The sequence below is a fragment of the Ooceraea biroi genome, chromosome 8 (genome assembly GCF_003672135.1).
Source record: "Ooceraea biroi isolate clonal line C1 chromosome 8, Obir_v5.4, whole genome shotgun sequence".
Classification (NCBI taxonomy): domain Eukaryota; kingdom Metazoa; phylum Arthropoda; class Insecta; order Hymenoptera; family Formicidae; genus Ooceraea; species Ooceraea biroi.
The window spans coordinates 6,793,666-6,815,882 of record NC_039513.1 but is presented as its reverse complement, the minus strand read 5'-3'; the positions used below and the strand labels follow the sequence as shown (position 1 = coordinate 6,815,882).

At 44.8% G+C, this 22,217-nt stretch overlaps 1 protein-coding gene across 3 annotated transcripts in view; it reads left to right on the top strand.

Annotated features, from left to right (window-relative positions):
• LOC105287853 (furin-like protease 2) overlaps window positions 1-17,288 on the top strand; it is a 279,497-nt gene extending 262,209 nt beyond the window's left edge. The window contains exons 4-17 of one of the 3 annotated variants that reach the window (XM_011353680.3): window positions 1,355-1,561; window positions 7,784-8,078; window positions 9,781-9,953; window positions 10,558-11,223; window positions 11,481-11,697; window positions 12,054-12,163; window positions 12,251-12,531; window positions 13,161-13,348; window positions 13,475-13,723; window positions 13,837-14,308; window positions 14,396-14,595; window positions 14,663-14,944; window positions 15,147-15,358; window positions 15,472-17,288. In XM_011353680.3, the coding sequence (XP_011351982.2) occupies window positions 1,355-1,561; window positions 7,784-8,078; window positions 9,781-9,953; window positions 10,558-11,223; window positions 11,481-11,697; window positions 12,054-12,163; window positions 12,251-12,531; window positions 13,161-13,348; window positions 13,475-13,723; window positions 13,837-14,308; window positions 14,396-14,595; window positions 14,663-14,944; window positions 15,147-15,358; window positions 15,472-15,579 (3,660 nt within the window). In that variant the 3' untranslated portion in view covers window positions 15,580-17,288. Of the gene's footprint in view, window positions 1-1,354; window positions 1,562-7,783; window positions 8,079-9,780; window positions 9,954-10,557; window positions 11,224-11,480; window positions 11,698-12,053; window positions 12,532-13,160; window positions 13,349-13,474; window positions 13,724-13,836; window positions 14,309-14,395; window positions 14,596-14,662; window positions 14,945-15,146; window positions 15,359-15,471 lie in introns of all 3 variants that reach the window. The other 2 variants (XM_011353681.3, XM_011353679.3) reach the window with 2 other exon arrangements.
• Window positions 17,289-22,217: the final 4,929 nt, after the last annotated feature.

Here is a 22,217-nt window from a genome sequence, read left to right as displayed (position 1 = left end):
TCTAGATAGCTTTTGTCAGATATACTGCTACCATTTTCACTCGGATTCATCAGCGATTCATGCGTAGATGAAAGTTTATTTTAAAATCACGAAGGAGCAATATTTTGCAATTCGATATTTTACGTTGAAACAACGCAGTTTGATGGCTGCAAAATAAATGACTCGGCAATATGTGCGAAATGTGTTTCTCTTGCACATCCAGAGTTATCTCGAAAATTCTGTAAAATTCCTGTAATAACGCGTTACTCTCTCCTCGATGCGACCGTGAAACTAACTCGGTTGATCCTGGCGAATTTGGAATCTCGCCAAAAATTGCGTGAGTACCGTGAATTTGTTGGCAATACCGGCCGTCGAATCGCATTGCGTGTTTGACCCGGCACAGCAATATGAATGAAACGAGGAGAACGTGGCGGGCGTCAGAATTAAAGCTCGCTCCCCGAGGCGTTTTTCAGTGATTACGCGATTTATGACCCTCGATTGAGTCAATCTGCTCCGGTGAATTTTCCATGTTGTAGTACCACGATGTATAACTGTTTAGCCAATCAACGGAATAAAAACAGCAATCCTGCCACGAGCAGTCAGATATTTTAAAATCGAAAGAAAAACACTGTGGGGAGGATACGTAATTTTATTTCTCTCTTTCTCTTTCGGTCCCTCACCTTTTAATCCTCAGATAAATAATTCTTTGAAGCAGCAATAAAAAATGGGCGGATTATAATAAACATTTGGTATTTGGTATGTGGATCCCATAAATCAGAAGGATTTTCAGATTTTAATATTTCTGGAAAAATAAATAGAGATAAAGATAATGATAATAGTTTTAAATGAATGTAGATGTCGATGACAAATGTCTCTCTCTTTCCTTAATCCCTTCAATATTTCTAGATATTAATATAATCTCACTGAAAGGGAAGGAGAGATGTATTGTAGCAATAATATTTAATTTTACAACTCTAATTATAATTTATAAAATTACATCGTACAGCACGTCTAATATTTTTATTCAGAGCCGTAAAATATGAACAATTAAGCTGCCTGTAGCATACATCTCACTTACACATCATCGATGCATTATTCATACTTTGTTCACCGACAGAATCAACCGATGATACCATGAAATGTTTTAGGTGCTTAAATATAAATTTACGATCTGCCTGCTTACATTATCGTGTAACATCACGTGGAACTTCACGTAACGATACGAGATAACAAAACGCGTGTATACCTGGCGACTCTAATGGCTCCGGCTCTGTTCGCCGTTCAAGTTTCTAGCGCGATGATGAAGCCTGCGAGTTGATCACTGCCGAGCAAGAAAGGATCCGTTACTGAAACGGATGTGTGCTCTCGGTTGCAGGTGCACTGGTTCCAGCAGCAGCACGAGAAGAAACGCAAGAAGCGCGACTTCGGCGCAGCATCTTACGCATTCTCCGATTATCAACCCTTCTTCAGCGAATTCGGACCGCGTCCGCGACAGGTCTCCGCGTTCCATCGCCAAAGGAACCGGGGTGTGCCGCTCCAAAATCTGTTCACGGATCCGCTCTTCAAGGAGCAATGGTACCTGGTAAGTACATCCTACTATACAGACCGGCGTGACGGGATACGTGATGTGAATCGAACTGCTCGATATCGAGGCATTTCGACACTTTCCGTTATTTCTTCCTTTTCTCTGTTCCCCGGTGTGGTCAGCTGAAAGAGATTTATACCGTGCTCGTGTGAATCCATAGAAAACGCTTTTACACTCGTTAATAAACCGTTTCTCGTATAAATGAATCGTGTAACACATTTCAAAAATTTTCAAAAGTTTCAAAGATTTAAAAAATGGATAATTAATACATGTATTTAATATTACCTAAAATAGCGAATAAGTTTAATAAGCATAAAGATAAATAATGGCGATACTATTTTGGATTCTTTTACCATAGTCTTCGTAATCTTAGACGGTGTACGTGTCCGGTTAATAAGGGCTGTACTAAAGAGCATAACTAGCTCACTGTAGACCGCGTACAATATTTAACTAGGCATTAATTATTCGGCAAATTATCGCGTACCTTGCTGCAACACGAGAGCGATAGCGGCGTGTCCATTACGGCGCGCACTTAAAACAAGGTATCTCACCTAGAGAATGTCACTCAGCTTGTATAATCGCGGACACGTGAACAAATTTTCGCGGTAATTATTCGGGCCTTGTAACAAACAGTCAATCAGTTCGTTATCCGATTATGAACCGCGATTGATGCGATCTTATTGGGGGAGAGCCAATCGACCGAGCCTGGCGAGCTTATCGAAAACAACTCGCGCCGCATTTTAACCCTCTTCGCTGTCCTGTCGGGCGGAACGTCTCTCTCCCGTTCCGGTCGCGAAGTTTAATCGCTCCAAATTAATCCTCCGACCTGATCGCTCCGGCGCACTCGGCGCGCCAGATTGAAGTGTTCTGTTATTTAAGCGTTAAAGCGCCCGTACGGGATTACCCTTAATTCTAAAACGCTACCTATAATCGTGTTATTAATTAAAAATAATTTACTTGCTGCGTGATGTGAAAACTTGCGTGTTACATTATTTACCACTTAATCATTGATGTTATTTAATCATCACCGTTTCAGGTAACGAAAAGGTAGTTTCATGTGATACCTTAATGGATTTCACGGTTGTATAATATTGAAAGTATCCAGGGTTGAGCAATACTTTAATGGTAGATACGGAAAACGTAACAAGCGCAAGAATCCGAGGATTTCTTTAGCAAGACTAGTAAATCTCAAACCCTGCAGCAAGTGCATCGCACAACCGGTCCGAGCCGGTCTTAATGGAGCCGTTGTACCGTACACGCGCTTTCTTGCGATCGCGTAAACAGCTTATAGCACACGGCCGCGACATCCGGAACGTCGGTGGCGAGAAATAACGGAAGCGGGCAAGTTAGCTTTTGGCAGGCTTGCCTGATCTGCCGGCAACTTTTTCCCCGTCATCTCGACGTGCTGTCCGCCAGCGCGGCGTCTCGGCCTAAGTTGTCGAGAACTTCTTGATCGTACCGAGTGTCTCGCTTCTGTTTATCTGCTTTCACCGACGAGCGTCCGAGAGACGTAAGGGCCGTTCTCGATTTCCCGTTCTTGCTGCAAGTAGTTTCTTCGGCCGTTAATTTCCCTGCGGGATGAAATTGGAATTATCTGCGCAAACTTGATTTTGTCTACCAATTCTAATCGCACGCGCTGCCTAACATCTCGAGCTATGGACAGACTAAGAATCTCAGACAGTTCAAACTTAAGTAAAGATATAAAGCGTGTTGAAGGTAAGCGAATTTCAAATGTTTCTTTAGAAAACGATAAAATATCGATATTCAGGCGAGAAACAAGATTCGATTTGAGTGGCAGCGTATTCGTAAGCATATTATATATAATTTCATTATTTTATATTTAATTTATTAATTATTAATTTATTATTAATTTATATTAATTTATATTATAACAGAGTTTGTACGTGCTCTCTTTTAAGGAACGCAAGAACACTTGTTACGGAAATAACGGTCTCCTGTATAATGAACATAATATCACATGATGTAAAATTCGAAATTTAATTAACGTGATATGAAATTCGAGAAGATTGGCCAAGCAAACTTCAATATTCAGAATATAATATCTATTTATAGACGATGTTGCCCAAATATATGTGTATAGATATTCGAAACTCAGGCGCGGAAATTACCACCGCATGTAAAACCGCGGGATGTAGTGTTTGTGACACGCTCCGGGCATCGCCCGGAGTGTGACAGAGGAAACTACGGGTTACATAAGTTGAGAGACCATCCCCGATACTCCATACAGTGTATCATATTGATGCCTTGTCCGAAGCACGGACACGGGAATATTCGAAAATGAATTAATAAATGAAAATCTTGATTCTCTCGCCGACATGTTCTATGATTATCCTAGTTCGTCATTCATAACTACACGTTTAAACTACGGAATAAATATCGATATAATCAAATTTAGCGTCAATTCGTGCACTGAGAAAAATTTCCATCGGATAAACCAATTAAATGGTGTTTCTGATTGTTAATTTTGTTTTTCGATTAAATGATGGATATGTCCGATTACCTTCATGTCCGATCATGCTCTTTGTCAGATATAATTTAATCGGATACAATTTAATCGGATTATTCGTTTGTTACTATGTAATTGAATTATCCGATTAGATAGGCCATGATATTTTTCTCAGTGTGGATAATTAATTTCTAATATCACTATCCTGCCTCCGGACTTTTCGATTGCAGGACTTTCATGCCATGTTACATTAATAGATTTGCATGTCGTTTTCTTTAGATTGTTGTCCAAGGAAATAATGGCTTTCCAAGTCAATTTTTTCTTTTTGATGTATCTCTTTTTTCCCTCGATTTCACGCTTCTAACTTGGAACCTTATACTTTGACACGTAATATTCTTGTGTTTACGGCTATGGGATGGCATTTTGTTCGAACGAGAGGATCGCTGATGTAGAAGACAGTGGGAGCAAAGTATACCTTCAGGCGGACAGGGCAACCTGGCTCTTTCTAACCCGGGTTGACCCCAGCTTTTTTTCCGTTTTCCTTTTGCCGGGACGACCGCACGCGTCGTGAGACAATGGGCCGTATTGTCTTCCCCAGGCACAATATGCGCCCACAATGTGTGTGCACGAACCCATCCTGCTCCACCCTCCGCAGTACGCTGACGGGATTATGGTGCGGTACCCGTAAATTTGGTGTTTCTTGCTGGATAATTTTATTCGCTCCGGCTTGACGGGAAGAAGAAGAACAGCCGAGGGGTCGATGCATCGCGGAAAAATAATGGGCACAATTAGAGACTTCCCCGATTTTTTTTATAAAGTATTCTACAATCTTCCAGTGCTTTACGGGAAAGTAGAATTAACTCTCGGTGCTTTTCATTTTCCGCGAGGAACGGCGAGCAGGAAAATTCTCGATGAAAATTTTTATGAAAACGTCAGGTGACCGAGAAAAGCCCGGTTGCAGCCCTTTTGTTGAGGCCACCGGACACGATGGCCAGCACAAAGCTCGACGTTGGCAGTGTTGTGTGTGGCCGTATCAACGAGATAGAGCGATGATAGCTACAGATCGGTAACATCCCGTGCCCGATCCGGACCGCATTCCCTCCGGTGACGGGTTCCCTCCTCTTCGAGCTATCGAGTCCTGATTCCGTTGCACTCTCATTGTCGGGATGCACACAGCGTCCTCCGCAATTTGCCCCGCACATCCACTCGCAGCGCCGAAATCTCAGCGCAGATAAGCGCTGACAAGGACAACCGGGACACGCGTCGGTGCTCTCGGGCTTCCTCTCGAGCGAGCACGACAATGCGCAATCTAGTTAATGGAATCGCGGGGAAAACGGAGCCCGGTCCCGGAATGGGCGAATAAAAAAGCGGCGGGCGGACGGGATGCATCGACGTGGAGATTGGCACATTCCCCGCTGCCGATGTTCTTGCAACGAGAACACGTACCTCGCTTCGCTCGCTCTCCGAGTTCGATGAGCCACCGGTGCAACGTACACCCACCGGAATCAAGAGAAACGTGCCCTTTTACATGCGCTTTGCATGTGCGATAGTTTGAAGCGGCCTCGACGCATCAGATTCTGCGCAAGTGTCCTTCAAATTAGCTGTTTCCGGCGCTCTTTGAATTGCAAATCCCTGCCGGCATGACATTTTTCATCCCTCCTGCTGTCTTTTTGCATTAAAAAGTATTATACATTATTCGCTGCCGTGGAAAGCCCTTTTCCGGGATCTCCTACTCGTTTTATTCCCCGACATAACTTTCCGAGTCTAATAAATAATAATTGTTGCGCTGCGTATATTTTATAATAATAATTGAATAGATGTTTTTTGTAAAATATATTTGACATGGATCGGTCTCTTTTTGTTCTATCTCTTGCGTATCCTAGTTTGGAGTTCACGTGGAAAAACAATCGTTGCCGTTGCAGAGATTAGAGAACGACCTGCGTTCTTACGTTTTGCGATACACTCCGCGAAAGCGTATCTCGCGTTCGTCGTATGCTCATGTATATGCAGAAACGTCGCATTCCGTCGGAAAACACGAATCCGAGATTATCCTCTGGTGGAAGAAGACAAAAACGTGCAAATCCACGTATAGGCAATAAGCAAGAGTGCATCTTTGTGTGTACACGCTATATAATAGGTATATAATAGGCTATGTAATAGATATTAATTTATATGTAATAGATATTAATTTAGGATTCTTTACAGCACTGAGAATCCCGTTTCTGATAAGAATTGTACGTAAAGCAAAATATATGATCTACCATTTTTATTTTTCTATATTTTCCGCAAGGAAACCTAAAGCATAATATACCTAAAATATAATTTTATAATATATAAAATTATAATTATAAAAGCGTATAATTATAAAAGCTGTTTTTTTAACACTGTTATAACTAGTAATTTTTGTTCGATTGATGTATGCAGGCATACCAGAACTTCCGGATTAATTACAACAATAAATTCCAACCCATCTCGAATCGACATGCCTGCAATACTTAGAATCCTTGGTTACTCATACGGGCGACCATGATGTCACTTGACACACGCACGAATTTATCGCGTCGCGAATTTTTTCACCCATTTAGATGATTCCACGCGAGCTAGCGCGTTCACCGGAAACACGTACGAAACATTCGCGCATTTCCATACCGTACATTTATTACGCAAATTCCTGGCACAAATGCAAAACGCCGGAGCCGCAATAATCAATCCATTATAAATGCGTAAAACGGACGTTTGTTAGAGGGCACAAATCGCGTGGCTCGCCCGGCGTGTCTGCTCGAATTCGTGTCTCGCATATATTTTTTCCTGCTCGATATACGTACATGTAGCTTTAGGTGGGCACCAGGCGCGATATCGGAAAAGCTATAGCCCTGTCAAAATTCGTGCGGAATTTTAACGCGGTCGATACCTTCATGCGAGACGCGATATAACGATAAATGGAAGCTCATGGAGAACGCCATATTTGGTGATTGAAAAATCCCGGGTGGGAATCTGGCAGAGATTTCGCGAATGCTTTTTCGAAATAGAAGGACCATTTTTGAGGGACTTAGCGTAAGCCTAGGGAAAGTATTTTATTTAGTATTTTATTTATATATTATTTCATCATTTTTATTATCAATGCAGAAAAGTAAGGAAAGGGGTTTTGTGCTTGTTACGGATTCGGAATTGAACTATTATGTACTACTATGTGCTATTGTACTATTGTAACTATTATGAATCAAACTTTTGCCGCTTGTACCGCTGATCCACAGTTTCCAATCGAGTTTCGTCGAAATTACATGTCGAAAATATCCGATATCTTGTTCACTGATATAACACGGCCTCTCGCCGAAGGCGGCGACGCGACGTCCGAATTTGTCGTGCGACTCGCGATCCATTAATCCACGGAATCACACACGTGCAAAGATCGTATAGTACATATATATCAATCAACGGCCGTACACGACACACGACACACGGAATTCGCGAATTAATTCCTGTCAGAGAATCATGTATCGCCTCGAGGGCGATTTATCATTCCAATCTTTGGCTGAAACAAAATATCTTTCACCCTCGCAACGCGATATATTAAAAATATTTGTGGAACATTAATTCCTCGTTTAACGAAACGCAAGCTTGAGGTAGATTATTGTCTTCTCTTTTCTTCAAATTGCATTCTGTCTGAAAGAAGGCGATGAATCAAAGAAATCACGTCATTTCGTTGAATTGTTGTCCAAGATAAGTTAAATCGTGACATTTCGTTGCCGTAGAACGGCGGTGCCAAGGACGGCTATGACATGAATCTCGGCCCGGCCTGGCAGAAAGGCTACACCGGCAAGGGTGTCGTCGTTTCGATCCTGGACGACGGTATCCAGACCAACCATCCCGATCTAGCGCTCAATTACGATCACCAGGCCAGCACGGACATCAACGATAACGACGACGATCCGATGCCGAGGGACAATGGCGATAACAAGCACGGTACCCGATGCGCCGGCGAAGTTGCTGCCGTTGCCTTTAATCAGATCTGCGGCGTCGGTGTAGCTTATAATTCCAGCATCGGAGGTAAGGGAATTAAATCGATCGCTGTAGATCAGAAAATAATCGATTATCGAGATCCTACCAGCGTGTCTACCAGCTTCGAGCAATGTCAATTAATGCTACTCTTGCTTAGCATTTTCCTAATTTTATTTCTTTGCCAATCTGGGATATATAATAGCATTCTATCCGAGATACAATTACGAGAATTGTTAGCTCAGGATTATACATGATAGATCTCCATTTCTGAGACATTGATCTAACAGAATTTCGTTCTCCACGTCCACATTCGCTGAATTACGTAGTGCGGGAATTGAGTCGTCCTAAATTACAGCATGTATATTTTGCAGATAACGCGGAAATTGAATAGCGCATCGCTAGGATAACGTGCGGGGGAGGGGCGAATCAATATTTCCTCTTTCTTATAGCATCACGTTTGATAGCCGGGAAACCGGTAGAGCTATTTTATGTCCTGACTCATTGTGTTGAAATTTGAAATAGGTCGTTATCCGGGATGTTAGGATTCCAGATGATGAGAGTGCTCTTATCTCGCAACTCGCGCACGTGAATGTTAACGATACATTGATACCTTCATGCTGAAGAGATATCGCGAAATCTTTGATCCATTTAATATTCAGGCCAATGGGAAATCTCTCTCTCTCTCGCCTCGTTTTACGTTGATATATTTTGAGCGGTGCCGCGAGTCGCATGAAGAATTAATATCAATTACGCTAAATAAGCTTTCCGTCGATGCTGCTACTGGCAATCAGTTAACGTGATGCAAGTAGAGACTTTCACGTCGTTGCTTTAAAGGCGGTATTTATCTTTCCTTGCACCGAGAGCGAGTGGATCTTTCCGAGACCGCTGACTTAGCTGGCGAATCGGTGCGCGGAAATAAATAGTGCAGCAGCCGCTGGAAATGTCAGACCTGACGGTGGTCGCTTTATCGTCCCGACCTGCTGAAGAATAGGCCAGGTTTTCCGGGCACTCGCCGACCCCGGTGTTATCGAGCCGTATTAATTCCGTTAACCCACTTCGAAGCGAAACGAACGTCCGTAAACCGGTTGGAGGGCTCGAGCAGCGAAGCATGGTTGAAACGATAGCGCGGAACGATACGGCGTTAGCCGGGGTCCCTCGATATTGAATTCGAGAAATTGGTGGTCGTATAAGCGCACCACGCAGCGAAATTAGAAATTTCGTTATAGCGCAGAACGGCGCCGCTGGGAAATTTCGTTAGCATCGTGATGTGCACGTTGGTTTTCGCGGTAACGGCGGTTGCATAGAGCTGCGGCGCAGAAATCAAAACGTCTCGCGGACGGAAACGTGTCGCCGATCAGTTCCGATCGGAAGCTCAAACCGGTCTCAAATCTCAAGGGAACGTAATTCTGAGTGCCGCTGGTGAATCAGGCTTTATTAACGTCCATCGATCTTTTTTAGATGGCTTCTTGGCAAATCAATGTTCCTCGCTAATCGAGATCTTAATCTCAAAATTATTATATTTTAATATCATGTATTGATTAAAGTAAGAAACGTATTTAAAAGTATATTTAAGAGGAAAATGCATGGAGGTCATTCGCTCGTCACGATTGTTCTCGAGATCGTGATTAATCATTTGTGGGAGGTCGCACGCGACGAGGACTCGCCGTGAATTGAAATCACGGCAGGCGAGAGAGCAGCGAGAGAGGGAGAGACACCAACTTACTCACGCACATATCTCCCGTGTTCTCAGGCGTGCGAATGCTCGATGGCCCGGTAAACGACGCCGTCGAGGCCAGAGCACTGGGATTGAATCCTGATCACATCGACATATACAGCGCCTCCTGGGGTCCCGAGGACGACGGCAAGACCGTCGACGGTCCGGGCCCTCTCGCCAGGAGGGCGTTTATTTACGGAGTGACGAGCGTAAGCTACATATATCGCGAGCTCTCTGCGCGTCCACGAAGCGGAGGGATCAATTTATTTTCTGTCGCGAGCTTTCGCCCCGACATTTTATTCCATTACTTCGAGGGAATTTAAAGCCAACCTTTACTTCGACGTTGTTGATGTGGCGATAACGAACATGAAATAGAAATCGTGATTAATTAAAGAAAAATGACAAAATATTTATGATAATCGCGTTAAGCACAGTAATTAAACTTGAAATGTTATATTTTATGAAGTACGTTCGCTGTAGGAAATTTTAATAGCATAAATTGGCTTAGTTTTGCACGTCAAATTATTATTTTTTTTATTAAGAATGAATATTGGTCTGCATAGGGAAATAATTTGTTTAACATGCATCGAAATAATAGAAATTTCTATAAAAAATTCCATTTTCTATAATTGATAATTGATATCGTATATCATGTGAAAACAAATTTTTACACACATCATGATAACGCTGATGTGATTATTTTTCGGCACAACTGTTAATTGAAGTAACAAAAATTGCTCCTGTCGCTTCGTTGTTCGCGCGGTCTTTATTTTATCGTCAAAAACACCCGTGATATTCTGCATTCCCACGTAGGGGCGTAAGGGCAAGGGCTCGATCTTCGTATGGGCGTCCGGTAACGGCGGTCGACACACCGACTCGTGCAACTGCGATGGCTACACGAACAGCATTTTCACATTGTCGATCTCGAGCGCGACCCAGGGTGGCTACAAGCCTTGGTATCTGGAGGAATGCAGTTCCACCCTGGCATCCACATACTCGTCAGGCACCCCCGGCAACGACAAGAGCGTCGCTACCGTGGATATGGACGCCAAGTTGCGTCCCGATCACATCTGCACGGTGGAGCACACCGGAACATCCGCCTCGGCGCCGTTGGCCGCTGGCATCGCCGCTCTCGCCCTCGAGGCGAACCCCAGCTTAACGTGGCGAGATATGCAGTACCTGGTGGTGCTCACCTCAAGATCCGAACCGTTGAACAACGAGCCCGGTTGGATATTGAATGGCGTGAAGAGGAAGGTCTCGCATAAGTTTGGATACGGTCTGATGGATGCCGGTGCCATGGTCAGCTTGGCCGAACAGTGGACCAATGTGCCACCCCAGCATATATGCAAATCCGATGAGATCAACGAGGAGAGACCGATCGATCCTACGTACGGGTATACTTTGAGCGTATATATGGACGTCACCGGATGTGCTGGTTCCTTGAATGAAGTACGGTTCCTGGAGCACGTACAGTGTAAGGTAAGATTGATGACGTGAAATCCACACTTGTGAGAAAAATTTCCATCGGACAAACCGATTAAATAATGTTTCCGATTGTTCATTTTGTTTTCCGATTAAATGATGGATATGTCCGATCATTTTCTTTGTCGTTATCCCAAATTTTCGGATTAAATTGTTTATATTTTATAATTAAATAAATTATTATTAGTGGTTTATTATTAATTATCTTCTAAAGTCAGATTCATGAAATGTGGATTGACTTTGTCGTAAAACAGGTTTCCTTGAGGTTCTTCCCTCGAGGAAATTTGAGGCTGCTGCTGACTTCGCCGATGGGCACAACGTCGACTCTATTGTTTGAACGACCACGCGATGTTCTCAGTTCCAACTTCGACGAATGGCCCTTCCTCAGCGTGCACTTCTGGGGTGAAAAGGCAGACGGTCGATGGACCCTGCAGATTATTAATGCTGGGAATCGACACGTTAATTCGCCAGGTAAGTTTTGCCCTTAATCCTATCTTCAATTTCAGAGACATAGTCTGTGATTTCAATATACGTCAAAATTACATGAAGTACTAAGTTTATATCGCCAGGGTAAATTAGTTAATACAGACTCTCCTTCCACTCGACCAGTTTGGCAAAATTTATTTGTTCTTACATACCGAAATAAATTTTGCCAGACTGGTCGAATGAAAGGTGAGTCTTTGTTTCAAAATTATCCGAAAACTTATATCATTTTTAATGATCAAGTTAATTAAGATTTTCCTCGATTTCAAATTTTTGAATGCATCTCATCGTCACGCAAGAACTACCCCACCATAACCAGGCCCTTTTGCCAATCAATGTTGCAGGCATCCTAAAGAAGTGGCAGCTGATCTTCTACGGCACATCGACGAACCCGATCCGCATACGCACGCGACAATTTAACCCGGTACATTCTGCCTACATTTCCTCCCATTCCGTGCGTTATCCGTTCACGGTAGACGATCCGCTACAACTGTCCGGCTATCCGGGCAATAGCGACTTCTTTTCTGCGTCTACCTTTCAGAGTTACCAAGGTCCGTACGCTGGCGCCGCGTCGAACATACAGGCGTCTGTGGCCACCCTGGACGGCTCGTCGGCGTCGCTTCTAACGAACCGCTTGCCTGGTGATGTCTCATCGGCCTCCGCGTTTGATTCACCTTCGATGGCGTCGTCCGCTCAAGCGGATGGCACTCTCGACACTGCCAGGAGAATACTGCACGACTGCGATCCTCAGTGCGACGCGCAGGGCTGCTACGGCAAAGGTCCGACGCAGTGCGTCGCTTGTAAAAATTATCGCCTTGACAAGTGAGTAGACGGACTTTCGAATGAACGTTTAACTAAACTCGATCACCTCTCGAATGAATGTTCACCTTTCATTTGTCTTGATGAAGAAATGTAATTTTAGCGTGCTGATTGATTTTTTGAGGTAAAGTTAGAAATATTGAATGTCTTAATTGAAGTTCGAAATATTGAAGGTTTTAATAATGCAAACGTTTCGTTTCTGTAAACGAGGACTCACATATAACATGTACGATTTTGTACGTAAGACATAATGCTGAACGCAGTTTATACTTTATGAGATTATCATTGTTGCATGATTGATTTTACGTGTGTATGTGTGTGTAATCTTTGTAAAACTAATATCACTTAAAGTATGTAATCTCCAATACTACGAAAGCATGAATTATAACGGTAGGAATACTTATATAATGTGACTTATTTGGAAAAGCAAGCATTGTATTAACTAAAATAATTTCATATATAATTCGATACTACTCAATTAACATTTCTCGCCCATTGTGCTTATCTTATAAAAACACTTTACAGCTCAGCTCAGCGGATTCATCAGTTCTCGTACTTTTTCTCTCCACTTGGCCCTTTTCAGTAAAAAATCATTTTAGAAACAAAGTGAGGAGTCTCGCATTTTTTTTCAGCACGTGCGTTAGTCGTTGCCCGCCGAGAAGTTTTCCCAACCAGGGCGGCGTGTGTTGGCCATGCCACGAGTCCTGTGAGATTTGCGCAGGTGCCGGACAGGACTCCTGTCTCTCGTGCGCTCCTGCACACCTTCGCGTCACCGATTTAGCAGTCTGTCTTCAGCAATGTCCGGAGGGCTATTACGAAAGTACGTTAAAAAAAAGAAAAAGATATTAATTCGCATCTTCATGGACAGTTGATGGAAAGAATACTTTCTTACCCTTTTCGACAAATCTTTTTTCGACGTAACAATTTTTTATAACTTTTCACATAGACACAGAGAACAGCACGTGCGTGCCGTGCGAAGCCAACTGCGCTAGTTGTCAGGATAGACCAGACAAATGTACCAGTTGCGAGCACCACTTGGTGATGCACGAGAACAAGTGCTACGCCGCGTGTCCATCATACACGTACGAGACCCAGGACTACAACTGTGCACCGTGCCATCCCACCTGCGAGAGCTGCAACGGTACGGCGGAGGATCAGTGCATTGCCTGCCGATCCGGGCTGTTCGCTTTGAACGGTAAGAACATAATTCATTTATAATAATAAGTAGAATAATAATAACAACAGTAGTAAGTTTAGCAAAATTTAAATTTTCGGCAATTGTACGATTTGTCCGGGCAATCGTTGCAGGCACGTGTCGTGCTTCGTGTCCGGTCGGCTACAGCGCTGACAAGAAGCGGCACGAGTGCGTGGCGTGCCCTCCCGGTTGCGCGAGCTGCGCTATGCAAAGCTGCACCAGCTGCATCGACGGCTGGAGCCTGAACAAGAAAGGCCTCTGCGCGCCTGAGACTCGCAGCAACTGCGACTCGGGCCAGTACTACGAAAGTGGCCAGTGCAAATCGTGTCACTCATCCTGCGAGACCTGCGCCGGCCCCTTGGAGGACCATTGCATATCCTGCACGAGCCCACTGCTGCTCCAAGGCAAACGCTGCGTCTCCCAGTGCGACGACGCGTATTATTCCGTGTTAGTACAACCCTCGCGACCAGTTTGCGTTCCTTGCCTGCACACTTGCAAGAGCTGCGTCTCCCGTCTCAATTGCACCGCCTGCCAGGATGGGCTGCAGCTGCAGAGCGGAGAATGTAGATCGTCCTGCGCGCCAGGGTAAAATTGATTATCATCATCAATTAATTATCATCGATGAAGAAATATTTCTAACGATGTCGATGTATCTCTCCTCTTGTTTCTTAGTTATTACAGCGACAGGGGCCAGTGCGCCAAATGTTATTTGTCATGCAAGACGTGCTCGGGACCCAGAAGAGATCAGTGCGTCACCTGTCCGAAAGGCTGGCAGCTGGCGGCCGGCGAATGCCACCCCGAATGTCCGGAAGGTTTCTTCAAGTCCAACTTCGGCTGTCAGAAGTGTCATCACTATTGCCGCACGTGCAAAGGTACATGTCATGCTTGATAGCGCGTTGATCTGCAGAGCTGCATTTTTTTCTTCAACGTTTGTTGCAGGCGAAGGGCCGTTAGAGTGCACTTCTTGTCCACCTCACTCAATGTTGGAGGGCGGTCTATGTATGGAGTGCCTGGGCGCGCAATACTACGATCCGCTGACCCAGCTCTGCAAGAGTTGTCACCTCGATTGCCGAAGGTGCACCGGCCCCGGCAAGTTCAGCTGCGCCGCGTGCTCGCCACCACTGCATTTGGACAAGTTGAACAACCAGTGCGTGCCTTGCTGTACGGGCAACGAGAAGGGGGCGCAAGCGGAAGAGTGTTGCCTCTGTGATCCGGAAACCGGTAATTTTTTCAAGTTCATCTTTCAATTTTATCGAACATTTGCATGAACGAAATGCAATATGATTATTTATTAATATATCAGCGAATTATTTATAATTTATTTTTTGAGTTACTACAATTAGTATCACACGTTGTTAACTTGTTTAAAAAATGCGATGTTTGTTATTTCTTCTTACTGAAAATATATCTTTAATCTTTTCAGGTGGCTGCAGGAACAGTTCGCCGGCTGGTAAGAGGAGAGTACCGGGAACCGAGTTTTCGGCCGACACGGTCTCTGAATCGTACGATAACTACGGCAAATCGAATAGCAACAGTGACTCGGCATCGCTCGCCGTAACAGCGGCCACGACCATGGCGGTCGCCATCTGTTTGGCGTCGGTTGCGTTGTTTGCGACGATATTCATCGCCCTTCAGGTATGCATTTGATTAGAATTAAAGCGTGCCTAAACCTCAAGTGACTTAAAGTCCAAATTCATTCGTTGAATAAGAAGAAGATGTATGTGCGTGGATGATTCCTCTGTCCGCAGGCCTGGTCCGGCAGGAGGGAGGCTAATATGGGCTACACACAGCTTGCCGTGAAGGTGGAACAGTCCGAGGATGGGGAGGCCGATGACGCGACAGAGTTGATAACCTAGACTTCGTTAGCGACGACGTAGCTAATGACCGTTTGCCGAAGAGTCGCAGGGAGCTCGACGAGTCTCGATTGTGATCGATTTGCAAGCCAGAAGTTACGTACTCTCGCGTCAGCGAGGTTCCGAAATAATCCAGAGCTGGTGCGTGCGTGATGACGAGGAAAATGGGGAAAATGCTGGTGTCCACGTAGCAGGAAGGGGGGAGCGGAAGGAGAAGCAAGATCGGGAGCAAGCGAAGGGGGATGATGATTCGTCGAAAACGTGATAGTAGAAGAACTCCGTAGAGTGATGCATGAGAACAGCGAGAAAGGGAGGGAGAGAAAGGAAGGAAGCGTGATTGTCGTTTACTTGGCCGTGGTACGGTCGCGTGAATGTGCGAATGTACTGCAAGGGGTGTGTTTTAGCTAGAGATATACTTCCCAGCGAAGTCCGTCGCGAAGTACTTTCAACGGCGGACGGTGATCCGAAAGACACGGTGGAAAAGGGTGAAGGACATTATAAAGTGCCTGATTAGTGACGCCCTTGATCCCACAACCCTTTCGCATTTCCCCTCCGACGCTTTCTGTCCCGGAAGTAACGCCGATCATCCTCGTCGGTTATCTCGTTGTCGCGTAGTACACATCTGTGGGCGAATAGAAACTTTACATCAACCGCTTCGCGCGACAGACCGCGTTGCGAGAGAGTCGAGAGTAATCTAGCTCGTTCGGTAGTATCCTCAAATTGTATCCATTGACATATTATTTTATTATTTTTGTCCTCGTGCAACATTCTCGACGCGACCGATGACCATCGGGTTATCGAAGGGACGAAGGTGCGTCTCCTTCTTCACCTCTCTTCAGAAAGGCTACATCCGACATCCCGTCAGCAACGGTGAAGGGACGTTCAAAGTGGCCTCCGTACATTAGGCTGAACCACGGACCACGTAATGGTAATCGTTAATCGTGACTTATGACTGGATATTGTTATATATTTGTACAAATGATAATAGTAACGAGTGACCGAACAAAGGGGGGTAATCGCAAGAATCAGGAGGAAGAAGCTGTAGCGAGATGACAAAGAGGAAGGAGGACGAGGCAAAGAGCTAATAAAGAAAAAAAGAAGAATGGAAGATCCGAAGATCAAGCTCGGCAGTTGGCTTCGTTCTCTCATCTCGAGTTTCGATTAATCGACAGTTTGCACACCCGAAGGAACCAACGGACTCTTACTCTCGTTGCTACTGCGATCGCCCGATTATCCGACGCGTCTGTGTGACCATCAGTCTCGTCACATTCCAGTACCTCCCAACTGACGCAACCCACGCCGTCGATACGACCATTGCGTTTTTTTTTGTAAACTGTTTGTTGTTATTATTTGATTGTCTACAACGATGTTTTGTTTAATAGCCCACTTTCCGCGTTGTTCTATTTCCTTAATTCTCGCTCGTGTCTCGTTCTTTCTGTGTTCCGTTGGAATTGCACATGAGAAACTGTTTTAGAGGAAAAAAAACAAAAAGAAAGGAAAAGAAATAAAATATACGTAAGAATAAATACGAAGGCAGGAGAGGCAAACCATACCATACCATACGCAACGATCCGCAGCGAATCGATATTCTCGAAAGCCATCGCCCACGCCTACTCGTGTGAATATTGACTTTCTCCTCGTGATTTGATATAAAGCTATTATTGTACTTTTATGATGACCGCGATTATAAATATATACATATATATACACCACATAGCATCTATCTCTTGCGATTCCCTTGAAAAGTCTTACGATTCCACTTTACTCAGATCCGCTGCCCAATGTTCTACTTTCGAGTTATCATTCCAGGTAAGTACAGTTACAATATTGACTTTAATTACGGTGATGCGCGCGCGAACGGCCGGCAAACCGACCGTGGAAGTCGGAAATGAGTGTATCCAACGACGACCGAACTCCGAGAGGCCATTACTTAATGAAACATTGAGGACTAGTCCGAATCACATTTCCACCGGTGCATCAAACATAAAACGAATGTTGGTTTTCGATAAGCGCGTTTACGCGTAAATCTACCAGGGAACTCTGCGATACGATCGCGAGTTCGTTCGGTGCAATCGCATCAAAAGGATAGCGAGCCGCGGTTACTTCAACTTCAAGGCAACGACGTATTAATCTATCAATGTTTTTGGGAGATTTGTAAGATCCGTAAATTTTTATATAATCGTGATTTAATATTAATAATGTATTTATTTAATATTATATAATTTTTATTTAATATTATATAATTTTTCTAGGGATAAATCTTAATATAAGCGCTGAAAGAAATTACTTAACCGCGAGATATAAAGTTTTCTACACACATAAACTATTTTTCTTTATAGATAATTTAGCTTGAAGTCCTTGCATTTAATGTCCATTCTACATTTCCTCGGCGACTTCGTCTACTTTTCAATTGCGAGTAACTGCCGGTGGGATCGACCTCGTTCGGTCCTATCGGGAATAAGAATCGCGAAATGGAGTTCTTAATTAGGATACGGGAACTACTAAATCGCCGTGTCACGCGACGAGAGGAGGAACGGCGAGCGTCAGCAGAGTCGCGCCGGCGATTTTGTGGAAATTACTTTCGACCGATTGTCTTACTCGCCGTTTGACTACCAAGGTGGAACTGTGAGAATGACGCGAGAGTGAGTGGTCAGCACTCGCTGACACTCTGTTTGTGCTCCATTCGATTATTATCAGACTTCCTAATTAGACGTTACTTTGAGAGCGTCGCGTCGGTTGTACACTTGCTTGGACGACTCCTATGCGTTTCCCCCCGAGTCTACGATATCGTGAAAAAAGTTTGATGTCAGTTTAATATCAGGGAACATTTGAAGAGCGAGTTATTTCCCTTCGACCTATTTCTTTTCTCCGTTTACCGAGTAAAGATATTACAAAATCGTATAGCTCTCTCATATCGTTCCGCATATGTTCCGGAGGCGAGTCCAAAGGGGACGTCCAGATGCGGTTGGCGCGTTTTTTTTTCGCGAAACGTCGCTCGCAATCCTCCGCGTGCGGAGGAGAACGGACGGAGAATGAGAGTAGCTTTTTAATCAAAATTGACCGTTTTCTCTGCCGGTCGAAATCATCCGTTTCCACTGCTCTCTTTTTGCCATCTGCTTCCGCGGAGCCGGGTGAATACGAAACTATATACTGGGAGACTGTCCGCAGACAGGAAATAAATAAGCTTTCCGGTGTGTAAGAGTGGAAGTATTGCGGCGAAGTAAAAGCCGCCAGTCAGCGGCGATTTGATGGAGGTCAAAGGTGTGGTATGCGGGATGAGAGAGAGAGAGAGAGACGGGGGTGAATCGGTCCGGAGTAAAAGGCAAGATAGATGTGGCGCCTAGGGCCAAGAAGGTTTCCTCCGGTCAAACATCGAAAAATAAACAAGGCATCGCCAGAGGCTCCATCCTTTCTCCGGGAAGGATCGCCTATTGATCTCCCTCGATTTCGGAAATGAGGCGTCTCAAAGGAGGAATCGCTATCATCCGTAGTTTGATTTAAGTCACGAAATAGAGGCATCAAAGTAATGATTAACGAGGCGGCATCCTTATTTTTATTTCACAACCCCTCGACAACGGCAGAAAAAAATTACCGTCTCGTGCGTCTCGCGAGACGGTTCTCGTTACGGCGCCGCGCGAGTAAAAACCGCGTTCGATCCTCGCAGTGATATGTCGTAAAAGCGGACGGCAACTTGTAATCCGTTATCGCGGATAATAAAGTCAGTGGTCGGTGCACGAGAGCGATCGGCGCTACGCTTTTCCGCGAGACCGGAAGTGCTAACGGCACCGCGCGGTAATGCCGCGCCGCGCGATTCAGAAACGCGGCAAGAAACTTTACGAGAATGGAAAGTCGCGCGGAAAGAACGAAGGGGAAGGGGCGAAGGGTGAAACAGGATTCGTCTCGGCGGCGGGTCTTCGTCCTTTTATAGCCTTCCGTGAGAGAAGATCGCATTTACCCCCGGCATCAAAGCTTAGCCATACGGCGCCGCGCGCGGAACGGAACATCGTAAAAACTTCGCCGCAAGAAACTTCATACCGGATGTTCCCACCGAAGGGACCCGAATGTCATCCCTCCGTCCTTCCAATATCGTCCTCCGTAATCCTGATTCCAGTACGTAGTCAGGCGGAAGTGCACGGTAAGACCTCCGATGAGCCATAAAAGAGAAATTATTTCAGTTTTCCTAAGCGATGACTGAGAGATTTAAACGATTATTCGGTTCTTTTTTTCGTGTTTCACCGGGTAATCTTGCAATGGCTTTTATCTGTAATCTTTATTGCCTATAAAGTAATAACGAGACTCTGAAAATTAAACGACTTTTCAGAAAAGAACATGAATAATAAATTACAAAATGAATAAAAGAACGATAAAAAAATTAATTAAATTTCCGCTGATTAAACCATAAACAACTGAATTGCTGAACATGTTTATGTGCAAGTAGATCTGTTTCCTAGATTTGTCTCTCTAAAGGGATGGTATGATATCGAACCTGCGATATCGGTAGCTTGCTGTCTCTCTCAAATTTATTTGCACAACTTTCGGTATGTCATCTATCTCCGAAATCACTGTAAAATATTGTTTTTACCTTTTTCTCCCCTTCTCGTTTCTAAAACTCGTTCCATGTCGCTTAACGTGTCGTTACACCTCGAAGCCCTCGAATGTTCGAGCGTGTCGTTCGTTATTTCCGCGTAATTCGACTGGCCATAGTTCTTCGTCACGATCGGAGCGACCCGTATAAAGCCCCTCCTAATACGCGGATAAATCATAAAACCGTCCGTCGTTTCCGGCGAGATGGACGAGAATCGACTCTCGCGCTCCCCGGGTCCAGGTGCTATAAACCCCCGGAATAACGTCTCGTCCCGAACTCGTTACCGTCGCGCGGAAGAGCCGTACGTTCCCGTTGGCTGTCGTCGTTCATTCGTGGCCATTTCCGGATCCCCCGGCTGACGTACACACACGTTTCGACCAGTACCAATCAAGATAACGGGATAACGCCGTAAATTTGCCGGCGATAATTCGCCGGAGGTGCGACGGGGTCGCGTCTACTTTTATCAGTCGCCCCCGATGCGCGTCGTAAGCGGATATCGTAAATTCGCAACCGGCGAATCCGCACCCCCGTATGCGCATCCGTATGTTTATCGGTAATGTACGCCACGGCCAATCTAACGTTAGATACATGCGTTTCCCGATACACCGCATCCTTCACCCTCGAAACCCTCACGTACACGAGAATTTAGCGCCTCTCTCTAATCTACTAGCTCCAATTATTAATAATTTCAACATTTCTCGTCTTTTACGTGAAACTGCTGCATACGACGCGCTCGCCACACTTTGACGTTTTACGTGCAAAAATGCAACTTTTAATTGCATTTTTTACATTCCTGAGGCTTTAATAGATTTCCGTGATGCGCGCTCGACAGAATCAGAGGAGGCCGAAATTAATTAGCAGGAAGATCGTATCGAGCAGTTAATCTCTCATTGGGACGACAGAAACGCAGAAAGCCAGCGGAGTCAAAGGGAAGTCGGAGGCAGCCTGGAAAGGAAGCAGCTATTATGGTATTTGAGTTCGGGGACGGCTCTGATTAAAACGTGGAGGACACAGGGAGGAGCGCGGGGATATTTTCGCTTGCCACGAAAACGTGGAAGGTCGCTGGCCGGTGCGACGTTCCAATCCATTCTCGCAGTTTCGCTTTGCTCGAGCGCGGAGAATACGCTATTTCGCCCATTTCCCGTGATTACGATTTTCCTCCTTTCGTTAACCGGCGTTGTCCGGTCGTGTGATGTCCAATGCGTCACGCGACCCGCTTTAGGATCGCTCAACAGACTGGACTGACGGTCTTCCTTTCTCGCGCGATTCAGCCGGTTTGCCGGAAAAATAACCGACGGCAAAGAGTGCGCGGCCGGAAGAGGAGATGGTGCGCGCTGAAAGGATTCAAGTGGCGAAACAACCCTTCCGGCGCTGGGCTAGATTAAAGGAGAAAGCCGGAATTCGGGCGGCACAATTTACCGGCTAAAAGCGACCGGAGCATCATCGACTGCATCAGCGCTAATGCGACCGTTTACATTCGTTCGCTCCCGAAAAATACAACTTCCTTGTTGCTTTTTCTGACTTCACCCTTGTTGGTTTCTTATGGAAGAGCCGACAATATCGAGTATTCCAGAACGACGGAGATAGGGAGCAATAAACAGTGTCCTATTGTATCTACATCTAATTGTACTTAAAGTCATATTTCAGAATAATTCAGAGAATTATTTTAAATTTATAAAAGAAATCTCTATCTCATTAAAATTGAGATTAATATTTCTGGCAGCTGATATCTCTAAAATCAGCTTATTAATCGTTGCCTAAATAATACATTTGCAATTTCTCAAAAATTCGAATGAAAGATTTTTTCTCAAATAAATATCGAGCTTTGTAATATAGTTTCGTGAGTTTCTTAATAATCACAAATAATCCGGCACAACTGCAAGCACGAGGATTAGTAGACTTAATCAAGCCAGCTCTCAAGTATTATCACCAGCATTTAGATAACATCTCTATTTGTGCACCGAAAGTCGCTCGAATTGTTGTTGTTTCGGGTCGGTCGATTGCAGCTTGCAGAAACTGCAAACTGCCCCGCGAAAGCTCTCCCCCGAGATTATTT